This window comes from Strix uralensis, chromosome 7 (genome assembly GCF_047716275.1).
Source record: "Strix uralensis isolate ZFMK-TIS-50842 chromosome 7, bStrUra1, whole genome shotgun sequence".
In the NCBI taxonomy this organism is placed as follows: domain Eukaryota; kingdom Metazoa; phylum Chordata; class Aves; order Strigiformes; family Strigidae; genus Strix; species Strix uralensis.
Window position 1 is genome coordinate 14528745 of NC_133978.1, and position 17198 is coordinate 14545942.

General features: G+C 37.4%; 1 protein-coding gene across 6 annotated transcripts in view; it reads left to right on the plus strand.

Annotated features, from left to right (window-relative positions):
* The window catches only part of RASGEF1A (RasGEF domain family member 1A), a 174303-nt gene extending 159458 nt beyond the window's left edge, over positions 1–14845 (plus strand). For all 6 annotated transcript variants that reach the window (XM_074874499.1, XM_074874501.1, XM_074874500.1 and 3 more), the window contains 10 exons: positions 1726–1863; positions 5326–5547; positions 5840–5914; positions 6082–6174; positions 7933–8035; positions 8331–8410; positions 9061–9252; positions 10751–10874; positions 11111–11183; positions 12244–14845. In XM_074874499.1, the coding sequence (XP_074730600.1) occupies positions 1726–1863; positions 5326–5547; positions 5840–5914; positions 6082–6174; positions 7933–8035; positions 8331–8410; positions 9061–9252; positions 10751–10874; positions 11111–11183; positions 12244–12268 (1125 nt within the window). In that variant the 3' untranslated portion in view covers positions 12269–14845. The remainder of the gene's footprint in view (positions 1–1725; positions 1864–5325; positions 5548–5839; positions 5915–6081; positions 6175–7932; positions 8036–8330; positions 8411–9060; positions 9253–10750; positions 10875–11110; positions 11184–12243) is intronic.
* Positions 14846–17198: the final 2353 nt, after the last annotated feature.

Here is a 17198-nt window from a genome sequence, read left to right on the forward strand (position 1 = left end):
TTTTGTTAGACAGAAGTGGAGAAGGCATGTATCTATTAACCTTAATTGAATGGAAGCACACTGGCTGGCTAATTAATTCTCTATCACCACCTACAGATTATTCTTTTAATAATGTCAGGCTCTGTGCATTTCCTAGCAAAGTAGTATAAATTGTCTTTTCCCCAAGGCAGACAAAAATGGAAGTTCAGAGGACAGACGACTATAATCTGGAACTCTGTCCTACATTGCTTAGAAATACCTTGAACCTGGGAGTCCACAGAAGCAGCATTGGCAGGAATGGCTTTGCAAGAATGCCTACTGCTGGCAAAGAGAATTGTGATGTTTTCTTTTTGCCCTCACTATCCAACTATTCTGTGCTTCTCTCACTAGCAGGATCAATTAAACACTATCAATAAAAACAGCTAGGAAAAGCATGCTAGCAGAGCACAATTTGCAGCTCTGAAAAAACAGCAAGAAAATTCCCTTCAGACTTACAAGGAGCACTGGCTCATTTTCCGATTGAGGATTCAAGGGTGCATGGTTTAACTTCGAATTTCTTATTAATCAGTATTAATATTCCCACTGATTATATACCAGTGAGATGTAAAAAAAGTTCAAAAAAATAGCTTAGTTTGGTTGGCTTTTGGTTTTGATTAAATAAATTGGGACATACTATGATCAGATGAAGTTTTGGCAGAAGTTCCTATCAATTCTTGGAAGACATTTTCTATTTGTCTTAAAAGAAAATACAGCAATTTCCTGTAGTGACACTCACATGCTAAGTCGCCTTCTGTAACCCCTAAGAGGCTGAGAGTGCAGTGAGGAAAGTGCATTGTGCATGGGGAGAAGGAACTGCTGTGTAGTGGGACTAGTGGAACAAGTAGGGAGGTAAATACAAATGGAAACATCCTTTTTCCTCAGTGCATCACAAGTTGGAGGGAGAGGATAAATACAGCCTGAATTAAGTTTTGATTCTTCTTGTTCATTAAAAGCATTCTTAGCACTCACACTCCCAATTTTCTAAGAGTGCTCCCTTGGATTTACTGATGCTGCTCTCTATTGCTATGACAGTGGAGTAATTGGCATCCAATTCAGGTCTAACTGATGAAAAGGCTTAGAAGATTCATGGGTAACAGAAGAACTTAGAAAATAGCTCTCCCTCCCCTTTCTGTGGTTGATAGCTTTTTGAATAAGAGCCAATACTTTTTATTTCAAAGTCCATTTTGATTTAGATGTCATGGAGAGAACACACACATCTTTCCTGTCATTCATTTATTTTAATATACAGCTCAATCTGGAGGGTCTGATAAATTCTATAGAACAAAAATGTCTTTGTGAACATTTCTCATGAAAGATGCTTGGTAGAGTGCTGCAGTCTGTATGCATTTGAATTCAAACGCTAAGGTACTGCTGCCTCAGATGGCATAAATCAGCTTAAGCCCCATTGACTTCGATCAAATAAGTCACAAATTATTCTGTCATCTTCCTGGCTTTATACAACTAACCTTGAAAATATCTTCAAAGTGTTTGGTAAGAGATGTTACCAAGCTATCATGAAAGGAGGCTAAATCATACTATTTAGGAACCTGGCTCACAGTTAAATATGTTCTTTTTTATCCCCTTCACATACTTGTAGTGCAAAGTATTTTCAAGGGTGTCTCTAGTTTTTTGTGAACCTTCATCAGCTACTTTACTCTGAAGTCAGAAAGGTCTACAGTCAGTAATCAACTCATTGTTTCTTTCTAGGCAAAGCTAAAATCCTTCGCTGCCAAAATCATTCAGCTCCTGAAGGAATGGACTGAAACTTTCCCCTATGATTTCCAAGATGAAAAATCCATGAAAGAGTTGAAAGAGATTGCTCACAGGATCACACAATGTGATGAGGTAGGGGTGGGGCGGGGAGAAAAAAACCCATGAAGTGGTAAAGCAATATTTGTCAACCTTTATATATAGTTTATCATATTATATACAAACCCTTGCTCCTGCATGCAATATTTTCTAAATGGACTACGGCAGCAGTTGCTAAGCTGTCAGTGTAACTGCAGGACACAGACTGAGCGATTAACTTGATGGCCCAATAGCAGAAACTGTCTATATATAGTCACCAAGTGTAAAAGAGGCAAAATAGTCACGATGATATGAAAAACGGATGTGGTGCAGAAGGAGAAAAGAAAAAACAGTGACTGTAATGGCAAAGTATAGTTAACTTTCATATGAATTATGTACCATCCTTTGTACTTTGTTACTACTCTATATGTCTTAAGTCCCGCGATTCATATCAACCAGTTCTATCAAATATACTCTTGCTCAAGGTGAAGATGCGTATTATTTGATAGTTCCTAACAATAATCAGCAGCTGTTTTGTTGCTGTGTTTCAGGTGACATGCACAGTATTTCCACAAAGAAAGTTATATTTGAGCTCTGCTAGCTAGTCAATCAGCAGTCTGAACAGCACTGAGTTTCTTGCCTCTGAAGAAAACAAGACCTCATAAAAGACTTTTCTAAAGCAAGCAGATAAAGCAAACTCAAATAAAACAAGAGCTGTTAGTTTTCTGTTTTGTTGGTTACTGGTTTGGTTTTGTGGGTTTTTTTTCCTCCAACATGCACAAAGCCTACACTTTTTTCTCTTTGAGAACGTCACTGTAACTACCAATAGACGGAAGGATATAATCAAGAACTGCAAAGGAATTAATTGTAAAGTGTTTGTATGAACATGAAGGCTTACTTATATAGAAGTAGAAGCTTCTCCTTGTTTTTAAAGCCACAACTTCAAGATATTTTTGAGAACAAGTAGCAGGAAATGGAAAAACAATTGTATTATGTGTTTGTGTTGATTCAAGTCCAGAGAAAATGAAGAACAACAGGTTTGACAGCACTGCATGAATCAGTGATAGGACACAATAAAATTAGGTGTTACCAAGTCAAAAGGAAGTATGTCAGTTTTGTTGCATCAGCAAAACTGTTTACCTGGATGCTACTATGAAACGCTAGTGCCTTAGTAGGAGGGGAAAAAAGAAACAGGATTATAATATGCCTTTTATTCCCATTGTAGACAAGGGCAAAGAGGTGTATGTCGGCAGAGATACTACTGTGAAAGGGGACTTGGCAGAGGTTTTATTTAGCGTCTGTATCTTAGTATTTAATTTGTCTATTACTTTGAACTAGAAAGAAGCTGTGTCCTCTCTTCCTCTTCCCCTCCGCCCCCCCCCCCCCCCCCCCCCCCGTTATATATGAATAAATTGTCATTTGAGAAAAACACATCTTCATGGCATGGCTCAGTGCTCTGGTGTCTGAGGCATCTGATGACATCTATTAATTACAGCATCACCATGTTTATCACCTTAGTAAGGCTACAAGTCAAGTTTCATCAGTGGAGAGCTATGCCACATCTGACCCATAGGAAACCTAATCTGACACTGACAAAAAAACACCTCTTGCTCTCAGTATTTGTTACCACAAGAAATTACCCATACTGTGCTTCAACAAGGGATTATGGTAATGGTTTGGGGTTTTATTTTGTATTTTAAATCTTTTCCAAATCCCCTTAGGACAATATTCTCCATACATAGGATAGAAAGTCAACTGAGAACTCGCACAAAGCAGTCAGGTGCCTGTCCTAGTGATATCAGCCAGTATACCAAACAGCTACAGCTACAGCCAGGGTTGTGCCCCAAACAAAGTACAGATGTCTTGTTTGAACTCAAACAAGGACAGATTATTGTACACTCACTGACTTATTTGCCAAATTTGTAAGAAAATTTAGGGTAAGGCTAGTAATGAAAAGAAACTGCTAAAACTCTAAAGGGCATTTGTCTAAGTATTAAGATGCTAATAAATTCACAATAGCTTAAGCAAGCCATAGTTTTCCATGTTACTGCAGTTTCTTTGTTCACTTTCACATAGTATCTGCGATACTCTCACCTGCCTTCAAGTCTGATTCTCTATGATCCATATCTAGAAAGTCTTCTTCCTCCCAGACACATGGGTGTCAGGCATAGCGGCTGAAGTCAAATGATTTACAATGGAAAGCTCAGCATACCAGAGAGGAGAATTAGCGCTTTATTTTAGTCCCCCCACCACGCTCCTTTGGCATTTCTGAACACTTGTAGCACAATATCAGAAATGGCTCCAGCCAGCTGCTGTTCAGCAGTAATCCAGTTGCCTCAAGATGAGCTACGCTGCCTTCAGCTTTTCATTTTATTTCACTTGGGAGTCAGATTATTGCCTTGTAAAGCAACATTCTGACACTATTATTGCTTAATTATAGCATGCAGTATACAAGTATTTGGTAGTCATCGTCTCTCACATCTGCTACATAATTTCAGTCATCACTGCACATTAGTGGCTTCTTTGAATGATCACAGATTCATTGCAGTTCTTTCTAGTATATCCAGTTGACTGGCAGAAACCAACACCACAGGTTATAAACTAACAGTTAAACCTTGTGGCTAACTTCAAGATAAATAATTTGCATGGAAGCAAGAGAACAGTTGTGTAGGAAAGAGGAGAAGGACTGTCTTTGGTATAATTATTTTTTCCAGCAGCAGGAAGAACAGGGTCAGAGAACGTGGGTCATTTAAAGCAGTAACAGGAGAGGAATGGAGGAGTAGGAAAGTGATCAAGTTAGCTCTTTGCGGTTGATCTCAGAAAAATGTCTGTAGGACACAAACAATCAATGTCAGAATTCAGCTTGCCTTAGTTGTGAAAACATTGAGATTATATTTATTTCTGTAGCTTTACCAGTATGGATCCTTATAGATCTTATGTTTAAAATCTGCACCTGATGAACAGAAAGGTATTTTGGTTGTTCAAGAACATGATGTATATTGTGCTCATACCTAAATCTTTGGATGCTGTAGTTGTTCAAACCAAAGCCAGGGTATTTTAGGGATATATTCCTGGACATAATGTGACTTCCCTGGATTCTGCCTGCGCTAGACAGACTTGATCATCATTGGGTCTGATCAGAATGAGAAGGAGCTTTTTGGCACTTGGTACACAGAGGATCCAAGAATCTTTGTGCAAGAAATGCAACCACCTTTCACTGTACCCACTTTTAAGCTGTTTACACGGATACCCTTGAAATGGGGTACTAGCCAAAAACTGCCACAATGAACAGACCAGCCAAGCAAGTGAAACAGCTGAGAATGCAGGCAGGCATAACAATGTCATTATGAAGCTTTGTGGGCAGCTAGGACAAGTTCATTTGTCACAGGATGATCAGATCAGGTAAGATGAAAGAAAATGGATAATAGGCATTTATTTTTCTCAGTTGGAAATTCTTTGGTGATCTGCGTCTGCAAGAGCTAAAGATTTTAGCAGTCATTGTTTCTGCCTTTTACTTAGGAAAATGGAACAGTGAAAAAGATCATTAGCCAGATGACACAGAATCTCCTGATGGCCCTCTCTGCACGGAGCCAGTACCAGGAAATTAGAGAGAAATTCCGGCAACCTGTTACTGACAAAGGCACCATCCTCAAAACCAAGCCACAGTCAACTCAAAAGGACATCCTGAGTGTGTGCTGTGACCCTCTGATCTTGGCACAGCAGCTGACCTATATTGAACTGGTGAGACACTAATTTGTTTGAATGATTTAATTTTCCATTTACTAAATATTAATATGCTCATGAATATGAATTTTGCTATGGCTTTACTGAAAGCCTTCAATATTTTGAATCAAAAAATACCAAGTACTGAACAAGAACAATTAGGTACACTGATAATAACCACCACACACATCTACATTGTAGGAAGATGAAGGTTACCAAACGTTCTCCTAACTTTGGCTTTATTGATGCATTTTCCACTGAACTCCCTGTTTGTCTGTACAGTGACCATCTCTCATCTCTCTAAACACAGGAAAGGGTGAGCAACATTTACCCAGAGGATCTGATGCAGATTGTCAGCCACATGGACTCCCTGGATAATCACAAGGTACAAGAAGGGTATGGAGGGAAAAAGAAACAATTTTCTAACCTTCTTTAAGCTCATGCCTTAAAAAATATCCAGCAAGATTTTAGCAAGACATGAAAAGGAAGCTTATCCTTTGGTATGATGAGTTGATACAGGATAGGATTAACATGTAGCCTATTCTCTTGCAGTGCCGAGGTGATGTGACCAAAACCTACAATTTGGAGGCCTATGACAATTGGTTCAATTGTCTCAGCATGCTGGTGGCTACAGAGATTTGTCGGGTAGGTATTTGTAGGAAACAAGATAACAAAGTGATCCTGGACTTAAGGACAAGAGGCAGGCAGTGGTCTAATAGACATTTAAACATTAGCAGTGCAATTAAAGATAATGGCATTACTCAAGCATTAAATTCTTTGCATGCTTATATGATTAAGAGTTCATGGCTATGTTTGACTTTGCATATATTCTCTAGTTCTGTGTAGCTTCCACAGTAACATTAGACATGCAGTGAAATGGAACTTGTGTGGAGTTTGAGTTAGGAGCTCTTTTGGATTTTTTTTTTAAAAATACATCCATAAAGTCTCAAAGATACTCATCTTTAAATGCAGATTTAGTAATAAACAGCCGTCCTTCTGCTGCATTTAGATATCATTAGCACTGTCATATATTCATTTTTGTTGCAGAAAAATCGGGAATAAGCTTTCTTCAGAAGTCTGGTAAGAAAGTGGACTACTGGAGAGGTTAAAAAAAAGGGAGAACAGCCGTATTAGAAGTTAAAGTAACTTCTATTGTATAATAAGCAAAGAAATGGAAGGTATACTGTGCTAGAAACACTTTTTTTTTTTTGCATGTGTATTTTCTGTCTTTCTAGATTCGTATTAATATGCCCCTGTTCTAGCAAATGGAAGATTTTCTTTCTATTCCTGCTGGGTCAGTAGCCCTTCTGTGGAAATCCAGATGCCTACTGCAGTTTCATGAAGTCTGATATATTGATCCTAATCTATTAAGATGTCCTGCTCTTGCAGAAATTTATTACAAAAATACACTAAGACATCTTCCTGAGCTGTCTGGTGTGGCTAATACCGGTAAACTGGTCAAACAAAAGGTTTTAGCATACCAAGGGCTAAGCCAAGCCATTGACTACTGAACCATTTTCTTCTGATACGACACAGAAGTTCAAGTATTTAGGCCAGAGGGTTTGTTTTGTTTTGTTTTTTTAAAAAAGGGAATTTCCTGGTGAATTCTCTGCAGTCACCACTCAGGAGCCATTTTTGTATAAGCCAGACCAAACTTCTAAGTGTGGGAAAAATTTTGATGAATGAATATAATCTAGGCAAAAGTACTAGCTAAAAAAAAAAAAAAAAATGAGAGAGAAAGACTGATGGCTTTTGAAAACAGGGTTTGGAGACAGTGCTATATATTAATTTTGCTTTGCCATTTATAAAAGAATCTGCAAAGCAAATGTTCAACACCACTTGCTAGATCCTTTGCATGTTTTCTTGAGTGGGAATCTGTATATTTGATCATTATCACTACCTGTTCTCTAGAGGTCATTTAAGAATATACACAGTAAAATGAGAAAATCAGGACATGGCAATTGTTCTCTCTCACATACAGGTTACATGCCCCTGGTCTTAAGTCTGTCCACTGCTTTTCTCCCTTCTTCAGAAGTTTAAATTTTTTGCATATATTCTTCCTGATAGCAGCTTCATGTTATCTCCCTTTTCCAGTAACAGGAAATTGCTGAAAGTGTCTAGCTTGTTTATACAGGATTCTCTCAGACATTGAACTTTATGTATAAACAAAAATTTACACTCCCCCAGAACTTGACAAATAATTGATAGTAGTGCCAAATACTTCTGCTATTTTATTAAAAATTAATCTTATAAAAATACCCCCAGGCCTATATCATCATAAGATTAAGCTGGATAAAGTCTTGAAATGTCTATTCAATCAACCTGTTACAATGCCTTTGACTGAATATCCCATCCAAAATTCAGGCCACCCCTTCCCTCTTAACAGATCTTGTTTTTTGTCAGGTTGTAAAGAAAAAGCAGCGCACAAGAATGGTAGAATTTTTCATTGATGTGGCAAGAGAATGCTTCAATATTGGAAACTTCAACTCAATGATGGCTATTATCTGTGAGTATCCTTAACACAGATGACAAAAGGCACTCCATTTTACAACCTGACTGGCAAGATACGTTCGTACTGGCTGTAAGTTGGCTGACCACGTCAGCATGCACACTTCTACAGGGGCAGTATGTACCAGTGACAGATTAATGGGTGGGTGGGTAAGCATTAGCTACAACTTCCGTTTGTCAAGCTGAACTGCCTTTCAGAATGTGTGGTGCTGATACATAAACAAAGAGTTATGTTAGCCCTATATTTTTTCAACTCTGTTGTTTGTTTCTTTGTCTATTCTCTCTCCATTCAGCTGGCATGAACTTGAGTCCTGTGGCACGGCTAAAGAAAACTTGGTCCAAGGTCAAAACAGCCAAATTTGATGTTTTAGAGGTATGTATAAGGTTTAGACTTCATACAGAAGTCTGCCAAATAGTTTAATCCAAACCTCTGCTGTGGAATTACAAAGTCAGAGATCACGGATGCACCTCTCTCAATGGTCACTAGCATATAAGCATTAGGGAGATCATTTCCTGAATTTCAGACCCCCTACTTACCTGCAAAGAGAAGTGGATGCAAGTTTTCTTGAGGCTATTTCTTCCTAGCATTTTTTTTCCAATTTAACACCAAGGTAGTTTTCATACAATGCTATTTTGCTATGCCTAAAACTTAATTAGAGTACTCCATCTAGTGGAGATCTGAATGAAAACAAAACCTAATTGAAATCATCATCAGAAAGATTGGTGAGAGCAAGTTACAGTTTTGGGTTTTTCTGATAGTTATTTACCATTTGCTTTCAGTCTTCCATTAACCATTGAAGGAAAGCATAGATGTAAAGCCAGTACAGAACCCTCCTTTCAAACAAGATAGAAGTTAGAAAAACCTGAACCCAGACCTGATCAGTATAAGGTACTCTATCTTGAAAGCTTAAAAAGGGGCCCAACAAATTCATAAAGAATGAACTTTCTGATGGTTAGATCAAAGCTTTTTATTTTTAGGAAACTTATATTACTTGACTGCCTTTTTGCCCCCCATAAAAACAGCATCACATGGATCCATCCAGCAACTTTTGTAATTACCGCACAGCCCTGCAAGGAGCAGCACAGCGATCTCAGACTGCCAACAGCAATCGAGAGAAAATAGTCATCCCAGTTTTCAACCTGTTTATTAAAGATATCTACTTTCTGCACAAAATACATACAAACCGCTTGCCCAATGGGCAGATAAACTTCAAGGTAGGACTTTGCTATTATTGAAACTGTAATGCTAGTTAAACATTGTATATTACAAACATTGCCAGTTTTGAACTTCTAGCTCATTATATTACCAATTCCTTCAGCATTGCAGTGATCTAGACATAAAGCAATATCATTATCTAGGGGAAATGATTTCACCAAATCTCTGTGAAAGCTAACGCTTGCAGTTGCCATGTTTATATTATGTATCCAGCAGATCCACAATTGCATCTACAGAAGAGAATCCATAAAACTGCTGGAATGTAATTGCCTTCAGTTAAAAGATTAGTTTTAAAGTGTACTGAAATAGAGATTGGTTTTTGTTAGTTTTACATGAAATGGGACAGATGAACTGCAAAACATAAAATTCACATAAGCAGAACTGATTGGAATAACGTTTGTTAACAAAACTGATGCATGAAAAGATTGAGAGGAAAATAAGAATTTCAGAAGCCAAAGTCTCAGCATTAAAACTTTCTTAAATAATTAAGAAATAGTCTAAGATTAGATAATTGGAAAGGGAAATTTCTTCAAGGAATGTTGTATTCGTGCAACATTTAAGATAAAAGAAAGAACTTGAAATCAAGAAGTGTAAGAATCTTAGTATACCATGTATGATGGCAGACAAAAGTTTGCCACTCCTCAGCCCTTCTGTTCAAAAGGGATTGGAGGAAGCAGAAGGCAGTAAAGAATGGAAAATAAGATTTTCTGTGGCAGCAAGCCATAATATCTGATCAAATTGTAATAGGTAACTTCACCCTAAGTCATCAACATTAGCCAATTTAACCTCATCAGATTCGCTAGCTATAAATGCTACACACAACCAGCAAACAGTATTTAGCAGGTCTTCAAGGGAGCTTCTACAGGTTCTGGATTCTCTCTCCCTGACTAATAAACATACATGTCCAAAAGACCACAAAAGTACTTTTGAAGCTGTTTTGCCATTAAGGCTGGGTAAGGCAGGGGCACACAGAATATTCAAGACAAACCCTAAGGAATTATGCATTTCTTAAGATCCTAGAAAGGAAAGGATATCTATAGTTTCTATATGTTATTTTGATTATTTTTTAAACTTAAGAAGTGCTTTAGGAAAAAATCAGGTATGTCACATTTCATTTAAGTTGAAGGTTAGAAATGTAAAAAGTAAAGTAAGTAAAACCATTTACTGATCAAGCTAATTTAGAGATATGATGCAGAAAACAGGCCAATAGCACTTTCTTATATATGAAGAAAAGGCTGATGATGAAAAGAATTGAATGCAAAAGACCAGGCAGTTAGCAAGGATACACTATTCTAAACTTGTGAGGCTAACAACAGATGAGGAACTAGGAGCAAGAGGGGGAGATGAAGGGAAGAAGAGAGGATAACAAGAAGACTGAGTAAGGGGTAATAAGCAGCATGAATAAGAACAAGACTGAGAGGCTCTGAAATTGAAACAAAACAACTAAAATTTGAAAGAAAAAAAAAAGATTTTAATAATATTAATTACCTCATGCAGAAATTCTGGGAAATTTCAAGACAGATTCATGATTTCCTGACATGGAAGCAGGTTGAGTGCCCTTTCGAAAAAGACAAGAAGATCCAGAGCTATCTACTCACAGCACCCATTTATAGTGAAGAAGGTAAAATCCCTTACTGAACATAATATTTCCTATGATGACTTCCTACTTGTTGAAATGCAGACAAAAAAATTAACATGCTAAAAATATTTGATAAGTATGTATTATCACTTCTGTATTGGCTTCTAATGAGAATAAACTTCATTATGAAGTCTGCTAAGTTACACATGCTATATTGTAACTTTAATTTTTTTTTCAGTTAAAGAACCCATGTATCTGATTGTTATTTTATTTACTAGCTCTGTTCATTGCATCCTTTGAAAGTGAAGGACCAGAAAACCACATGGAAAAAGACAGCTGGAAAACACTCAGGTATAAAGCTTCCTTAGAACATGAGTCTTTTTGCAGACTTACACAGACACATGATCATCAGCTTCCTCCCTCCTATTTGCATATCCAGCTTAGGACCATTTTGGCCCAAATATAAATTATTTTTTCTTCAAAATTCAAATACGAAAAATTCAGTGGGGCTTGAATTTTCATACAGCTTTTCCAGCCAGATCAGTTCAGGCTGCAAGATCACTGCTGGGACTATGAAAGAGAATATGCTTTTTCTAGGCTATCAAATACATTAAGAGAATTTACATATGTAGCAGTTTTCAGACATGCTTTTCTCAGGGCAACAAATACATAGAGAAACTAAGAAGGTGCTATCATTTGTCATACCTATGCACTTACAAATCTTATAAAAGGAGGAAATTTTATATGAATACTCTGATTTTCAGCCTACTCTTAAGGGAGAAAGTCTCAATGACTACTTCTCCCTCAGAGAGGGAAGCACCTCTTTCATATACATGATGAGATCAGTTAATTTAGATGAGATTTCTTCTAATACTGAGGGCCAAGGCAGAAAGATAGATTTAGACCTTTGTAAATCATGTTTAACATTTAGATTTGACATATCTGTACCAGGTAAAGAATGAAGAAGCCTATGTGTCCTCAGCTGCAGTTGAACTACTTTACGAGTGTATTGTCCTAGACAAGACACCGTTTCCCAGTGATCCCAATGTTTCTTAGGAAGTCTACATAAACTTTTCATTTACGACAGCTGTACAATGTACCTTGCATTATATCTGACGCTGTTCAGCAAGCAGTAGTTTAGGATGACAGAGGAACATATGGTATTTGCCTGAGCACATCTTAAGGGCCTGAAGTAACATTACAGAAGTTAAATTTTCATTTAATTTAAAGTCAGCATCTTTATTGGAATTCATAGATGTATTCCAGTTTATAGCAGTTGAAAACCTACCCCTCGAAGAAAGGCTTCCAGCTAATGATGCAAGATAGACCTATTGCCAAACTTTACCAAAACTGTAAAACTTTTTGTCATGATAGAAAAGATAATTTTATTTTTTATTACCTCTTCTTCTAGGACAACTCTGCTTAATAGAGCCTGAGATTTTTGGATCTGATCTGCAGACTTTGAAGCACATGGAACGAATGTGTTTTTACAACCCGAAAGACTTGGACTGAGCTAAGAAAGACCTCACTGGCTGAGGTCTGTTTTGTAAATACAGTAACTTTTATGAAATAAAACATGGTAAATATTTCACATGTCAACCTTAAGGCACTTAAGTGGAGGGTTTTGGTTTTTTATTTTAAATATAAGGGCAGGGCCCTGTTCTCAGAGATGAAATGTATCATGGGAGATGGTACCCCTGGGGAGATCTTATTCTATCAGCATCCAAATTTTTATTTTTTATTACTTCCACCAAAATAAATAAAAATTAAAACATACATCCCAGCTAAAGCCAGTGTTCAGATTAAATACTCCATTGGACCAGTATCCTACAGAACACTCAACCTGTCTCTCTAGCTTTGAAGTGAAGGGTCTCCTTCAAATCAGCGATACCATTCATATGTGTTAGGAAGTGTTTGTAGAGTCAAGGCCTTAGACATCTGGAGTAAGCATGTTCCTCTCCTACATCAGAAAATAGTGCCTTACAAGGTACTGATATTGTTTAGTGTACCTTCTATTACGCTGGACTGGAAGTAAAGAAAATAAAAATATGGATGTCTTGAAACCAGCTACAATGTACTTTTTAAATAAAATGGAGAATATGGCACATGAAGTAGAGTATACCTGCCTGTAACACTGATGGTGCAGCGAACATATTTTTGTTACATGATTTAAAGAGATAAGATGGGGTAACTGCTGGGGGATGTGTGTTTGTGTGTGAGTATGTGTGCGTGCATGTGTGAAGATGCACACATGTCTAAGTTTTAAAACTTCTGGGAACTATCCTTTAAATTTGGGCTGTCAGAATAGTTTGTGTTTTCCTTTTTAAAAATCAGGGATTTTTTTTGTTTTGTTTAAGAGAAGGATGTCTAACCTAGATTATCTCTGCAAAACAGGCTCAATATTTTTTATTTGATAACAGTTTTTGGAAAATAAAAATCATAGATGAGCTAGGGAGAGGGAAGTAAACTCTGATCTCCAATTTGAAGTTAAGGCTAAAATTTGCAAAGAAGCTTGAGAAGAGTTGATCACCACTGAACTGGTCATTTAATTCCCTCGGTTCCTTTGAAAATTGCTAGTCTTTCTAGTATTTTGCAAACCATGATTAAGTGTCTGGGCCGGAACCCATTGATATTAAGGGAAAACACCCTAAGAAATTGGTCAAACCTTTGAACCCAAGTCAGGACCAGAATTAGAGGTGATCTGTTAACCCACTGATGCTTACCATTTCTAATTTCTCCTTTTAGTCTTGAGTTTACACTTATCCAAATGAGCACTGGAATCTAAAGATTCAAGGTATTCATTTCCAGGAAAAAAATACAGAGTTCAGGACTTGCTTTCTCACCTGATCTCTGAATAGAGAGAAAAAAATAGGCTCAGAATAAAACCAATTTTGTCTAATGAATAAATTATTATCCATGAATATCTACTGTCCTTTCCAGTAATTGTTCTCTTAAGGCTTGAGGGCTGGATATTGTAAAGATAATGACTTGAGCCAGACAATTAGATACCTTTTTTTTTTTTTAAACAAGACCCTCTGGAGTTTACAGCCTCCCTCATAGAGCCTTGCAGAGGACCCCTGCACAGGCTTCTTTAAAAATGATCAGATAGATTGGTTTCATCTTATTCCGCCTTCTGTTGAAGAAGGGGCAAGACTTGCTGGACTGAGGGTCTGGTTTATTCCAGTCCAGTAGACTCTTCTTGCTGAGTGCCTACAACCAAGAGCAGTGCCACTGTTTCATGAGGCATCTGCAATCACTTCATAGAAATTATTTGCTGTATTGGCCTTGTAGTACGGTGAAAAATTAAAGAGCCTTCCCTCTCTCCCTGTTCCACTCCCCCCTTGACAAGTACTTAAAATTAGAAGAGTAAGTTGGAGTAAGGAAGAGAGAGATAAATCAACATTTTCTATTCCCATAGCATTGACATCAAAGAGAAAAAAAACCCACAAGTTATGCCGTGAAGAAGGAAGTAGAATACTAACTGTTATCAAGAACAGCCCAGAAAAGGGGAAGGGATAATTCTTATGATCTGCTGCTATTTTTCCTGTGCTGAAGTACTGACCTTCAGCCCTGGATTAGAGTAAGAATATTTATACTGTATTATTACAGTGTTTTGCACTTTCAGAGATGTTCTAGTTAGTAACATTGTCAGACACTATAAGAGCGATTGTATATCAGCTTTGTTTATGTAATTGAAATTTAAAAGGGATGCTTAAAATTTAAGAAAAAATATATATTTGAAATGCAATTTTAGAACACTTTCTGTAAACATATAAAACAGCTTTCACATGAATGTGCACTTCACTGGTCAATCAGTCCTAGTATATACTTGAAATCAATGCAGTATCCACATTGGTTCCTTTCTATTTTTCCTCCCTCAGTTTGATACATTCCTTAAATACTGTGTTTTGCTATTCTGAGCTGAAATGCTAAATATAAAGCTGTACCATAAAGCAGGATATTCCGTGTTTGACTGGATGTGCTTGCATTAATAAAAAAAAACAAAAAACAAACTTGCTTCAACCAGGCTTCACTTTTTCCATGGTTATTTTTCACTTGCAAACTGATCAAGCCACAAACCAGCAGCTGACTGGGGTGAACCACTCCTGGAAGGCAATATAGTCACAATGAATCAACTGGTTTCTTTCTGATTTATAAAGATACGTTATGAAATATTTAAGTATCTTCCACCAAAGACAAAAGCAACATTAAGTCTACAATATGCTGCCACTTCTAATGTGCTCTCTATGATAGCATTTTATGGATTTGATACAGTGTGTCTGCTACGAAATATTTTCATTCTCGCAGTGAGTGATTAACAGTTCCACCGTGTAAAAGCATTACATGTGACCCAAGAGTTTAATTTCATTTTTTTTTCCTCCTACATACTTATCCTTTTAACAGGAAAACACAGAAATGTTTGCTGGCTGCAGCACACTGCAGGGTTTCCTGTGGCAAGATTGTGTTGACGTTTCAACACTCCAGGACCTTTGGTTGCAACCACTACCCTTTTTCATGCCCTACTTTACAGAAGCAAAGCCACTTCTCCAAGGTCACACAAGGACTAGACAAGCACAGAGCTGCGAGGACAATCCAGCTTCCTGATGCACTGCCCCAGTGCTACCCACACTACCTGCCTTCTCAGGGATATGAGCCTTAAAAAGAAAAGTTAGATCTTGCAAGTGCAGGAGCTCTGGAAGTCCTGTAAGCATTTTTAACCTGTTGAAAACTCTGGGAAAATTATTTTGGTAACCAGACATCCACAACAGCCTCCCAGAGCAGAACAGTACTACTTCCAGTCATCACAGCTCATTAGAAAAGATAATGATGTTTACCAGCATTAAGAGGATCAAGCAGACAAGAGTCTTCCTGATGGCCAGTTCACACTCGTAATTAATATGCATATTACATCCTTGAAAACTCACTTCCAATTATGTCCCATCCAGTCATTACAATAAATTAACTATTTACACAGGCATAAAAGTAAACAATAAAATTGCTTTCCAGACACTTTACTGCCATTAGAGCACAGCTCAGTATGACAAGCAGTAACTCAATGCCAGTAAGATATCTTTATTTATGGTAGCAGCAACTTGATTTATCAAGTTAATAGTTCCCAAGAAACAGCTTTCTTTTACCTAATAACTCATGTAGCAAAATTCAGCTGACAACTGATATTAGTACATCTTTTGGAGAGAAATTAGTAATTCTTCTGAGGACATGCAGACACATCTTCCTTCTTCAGTCTGCAATGTATATAATTTTATCAGAGCAACCCCAGCTTCCCAGAAAAGCCTGCAGACAGTGTATGGAAGCACAGTTTGTCTTATGGGTCTCTGCAGATGTTAAGTAGGGCTGTGTGGACAGAGAGATACTTAAAAATTTTTTAAAAAAAATTCAAAAAAGTCAAGTTGCAGAAAGACTTCATCCTAAAACGTTAGTGCATGCTATCAAGAAAGTTTCCAGACCAGTGAGCATGCAAGTATTAGCAATAGTTGTTTTCAAATTACTCTTTCCACGCTTGTCCCTAGAAGGACAGAGATAACTGGGCACGCTTTGAGGTTTCAGCACATCTCCACAGGCCTCCAACAGCCGTTCCCTGACACTGTAGAGGTTTCCCTTCCTTCACTGCAACCCAGGGTGATTCTTGGGTTTTGCAAGAGAGAGGAACAACATTCGGGAGGTACTACCTAAACCGTAACCATTCCCGTAACATTGTTTGTAACAGTAAAGAATTCAAATGTGTCTATTATTAATTTCCAACGTTGTAAACAATTTCTAACATCAGCATTTTTGTGGCTTCTTGATACCACATTCAGCTCTTGCACAGAAAACGGATGCAGTTGATTGCTGCAAAATAACTTTGGGATATTAGTTTATTTTCATCATGAAACATTAAGAAGCAATCAAGTTCTATGTCATGCACAGAGTGCTGATATTGTCTGAGACAGATACTCTGCCTTCTCATCGACCAAGAAATTCAAACCACCAGGAAATGCAACATTAATTTAAAAATACTAAGCCGATAAATATACTGTTTCTGATCTACTAGGATGCATACCTTAGGAATATTTCTTCATAATTCTTAATTACAAAATTAAGAATATTTAGGCTTGTAACAACTAATAATAAAAGCACTTCTATATAAAAAGTTCTGTTCTTTGCAAAACCAGTATATAGTTACTTGGAACTATTAGTAACTCCTACCAGAAGAAAAACAAACAACACAAACCCCTCCCCAAACCACAAACAAAAACCCCAAACCCCAGGGTTGTTGCCATGCAGAGGATTCCTCTTAACAACTCTAACTCAATGCAACATATGGAGACTCATTTCCCAGGATTGAAAGAAAACTGAAAGTGAAGG